Here is a 3006-nt window from a genome sequence, read left to right on the forward strand (position 1 = left end):
CAAATTGCTATGTGCTATATTTAATTATCTAAAACAAAATGTGTGCTCGTATCCTAAATGCAAATTGCTATTTACAAAATGCAAATTGCGATTTAATTATACGATTCAATAACAACTTATCTCATCTCTAATATTTAAAGTCAATTTTACAATCTTTGTAAACTGCCTTCAAATTTATTTTTATGACCCCATACAAATGTGTGCTTATGTGTTAAATGCAACGTACTAAGTTCCAAATACAAAGTGTTATGTCTGTTCCAAATTCACATTGCTTTGTGATGAATGCAAATTGACATGAAACCTAGGAAGGCCACGTTGGAGAGAAAGTGTGCCAACTCTAAATGTGTTGTTATGTGCTAAATGCAATATACTATGTGAGGAATGTGAAGAGCTAAGTGGCCATGCAAAGTGCTATTAACCAAACTGTTCTTGAAAATCTAATTAGAAAATTCAAATAAAACCTATTCTGTCAAGACAGCTACGTGCCAGTACGTTAAATAGGTGAATGAGGCCATGTTCCATGTGGAAAGAAAGCCGCCCCTAATTAGCCGCCCTGGCTACAAGATAATCTACGAGGGCTTGCAGATTGGTGTGTGAGGAGCCTCCCTCTTGCACGCTCAGCCGAGCAGCTTCGCATAGGCTTGCCGCATTCTTCCTCATTTGCTTGCCCTCCGCCCCCTCCATCAATTCCCTTATCGCCCTTTCCACCTCCTTCCTCGTCACCACCCCGTCTTCCCCTCCCTCGAACCTCATTCCCGTCTTCCACTCCTCGACCACGTACTTGCAGTTCATCATTTGATCCCCCATATAGGGCCAACACAGCATCGGTACCCCATTCGCCACTCCTTCCATCGTCGAATTCCACCCGCAATGCGTCAAAAACCCACCCACTGCTCCGTGGGAGAGAACTCGCATCTGCGGTGCCCACGAAACCACATAGCCTCGGCATTTGGTTTTTGCCAGAAACTCGTTGGGAAGCTGGGCGTTCGCTGCACCCTCTACCGTGCCCGGACGGAAGGACCATAGGAACCGTTGGTTGCTGGCGTCAAGGCCTGCAAGTATCTCTTGGAACTGTACCTGGGACACAAGACTGATGCTGCCAAAGGAGATGTACAGGACGGAGCCCAATGGCTGCGTGTCGAGCCACTGCAGACAATCTTCTTGCTCTTTCCATACGCTTGTGCTGGTTTCATTTACCAAGTCTTCGGTCAGAGGGCCTATCGGATAGACGCGAACCTCGTTGGACATCTCACGAAAGGCAGGACCTTCCAGATTCTCAAAGGAGTTCACCACAACCATATCTGCCGTTCTATTGGCAATCTCGTTTTGACGAGTGAAGTAGCGCGTTAGGAAGTCTGTTTCGTCTGAAACGTGTCTAACATGCGGTAGGTCTGCGTTGTGAAGGGAAGCGAGCCCCGGAAGCGCATCGTGGAAGAGGTCTGCCGTGTTTTTCTTCGTCTTTCCTATGACTGAGGAACATACAAACACAACAACGTCAGAGACCCTCGCACTAAAGGATGTAGCGATACAATGGCGGAAGGCAGATACTCTCACGGTGTACTAACCATCGTCTAAAGAAATCCTGCCCTTCAAGATGTAGTGATAGAATAGATGGATGCTTTGACTGCACGGATATAAAGCAATCCTGGGAAGGTTCAACTTCTCAGCCACCTCCTGGGTTGCGCTTGACATGAAAGTGTCCGAAATAATGCAGGTGACGGGAGGGCCTTCCTTTGAAAGCTGGAGGATGAGTTGCTCAAGCAAATGGCCGACTTTCTCTGTCGCGGCGATCATGCCTTGAAACGAGAATTTGAAATCGTTCGTCATGTCAAGCGAGGGAAAGGGAATCGAGGTTAAATGGATGTTGGATTGCGGATCTGTGGGAGGGGTGGAAGTGGTTTGGCAGTCAATGATACGTTGGTGGAGAGGCTGGACGTTGACGAAGGTGATGAGGAAGCCATGGTTGGAAGCGAGGGTCTTGCAGAGGCGCATGAGAGGGTTGATGTGGCCTTGGGCGGGCAGGGGGACGGCGAGGGCGTGAGGTCTGGCGGTAGAAGCCATGGATGCTTGAAGCTGGATGAGGCTCTTAGCCTTTCAGTAGAGCTCTAGAGGCTTGTGGAGTGTGTTACAAAATTTTCCGTTCCATTCTTCAGTCCCTTTTCTAGTGTTGTTTTGCCGGCTTGCTTATTTGTTGTTATTACAAGTTCTTTTTGTTTCTTTTTCCTCGTCTTTCGAGAAGCATATGCTCGCTTTGTTGGTTGCTAGCCCCTTGGAACTTAGTCATGTAAGCACCACCTCATTTTTTAGCAAAGATTTCAATGCCCTTTCTATGATGCTCCATGAATTTTTAGATTTAAAACCCTTTATTAAATCTCATATTTCTCCAATGGTTTTGTAAAGAAGCTCCCCCTAGTATAGTCTCTTTACTTTCAAGAAACTCGGTCTTAGGGTGTTTACACACTTTGCCCACCATGGGCATGCCCAAGGTTCATGGACGGCGGGCAAGATTGTCCACCCATAGTAGAGATGCATTCAATGAAGGTTGGGTGGGCTTGGGTGCCCATAGTGTGTAAAGACCCTTACCTAGTTATCACTTCATACTAAACCGAAGGTACTCCCGCAAGCAATAATGCTCTCTTGTAATTCTAGAATTCTTTGAACTTTGTCCCATAAGCAATAATGCACCCTTGTTAGCTAGTACAGTGTTCTAGAAGCCTTTGAACTTTGTTGTTAGTATTGTCTCTTTAGAGGATGAATTAGCACATACTTGGAAGTTCCCTCTCTACAATGTTTTGATTTTAATTTTTTGAAAAGATACTTGCTCTTTCTCTCAATTATGTGGGGAATTGCTTCTTCTTGCTTCATGAGCATGTAGCCTTCGACAATATCCTTACAAACCATTGTCACCCTTACATAGCAACTTTATAAGACCCAGGGAATAAAAGAGCGTGACAACAATGTGGATCTATTGGATACATCTTCCCATCTAACCACAAATCTATACAT

At 45.5% G+C, this 3006-nt stretch overlaps 1 protein-coding gene across 1 annotated transcript; it reads right to left on the reverse strand.

The window, feature by feature from the left end:
- Window positions 1-540: 540 nt before the first annotated feature.
- Window positions 541-2061, reverse strand: LOC147886634 (UDP-glycosyltransferase 85A1-like). The gene is made up of 2 exons (XM_087395291.1): window positions 1566-2061; window positions 541-1469 (listed from the first exon to the last, which is right to left on the reverse strand). Exons 1-2 carry the CDS (start codon window positions 2059-2061, stop codon window positions 541-543), a joined length of 1425 nt encoding a protein of 474 aa, XP_087251417.1.
- Window positions 2062-3006: the final 945 nt, after the last annotated feature.

Source organism: Dipteris shenzhenensis, chromosome 24 (assembly GCF_047967505.1).
Source record: "Dipteris shenzhenensis isolate YYH24624 ecotype China chromosome 24, Dip_SZ_1.0, whole genome shotgun sequence".
NCBI classification, from domain to species: Eukaryota; Viridiplantae; Streptophyta; class Polypodiopsida; order Gleicheniales; family Dipteridaceae; genus Dipteris; species Dipteris shenzhenensis.

Bases quoted from the DNA above. Each gene is read 5' to 3' on its own strand.
- LOC147886634 (XM_087395291.1), bottom strand. From the start codon at position 2,061: ATGGCTTCTACCGCCAGACCTCACGCCCTCGCCGTCCCCCTGCCCGCC. The intron at 1,470-1,565 runs GTTAGTACACCG...TATGTTCCTCAG, and splicing joins CAGGATTTCTTTAGACGATG to TCATAGGAAAGACGAAGAAA.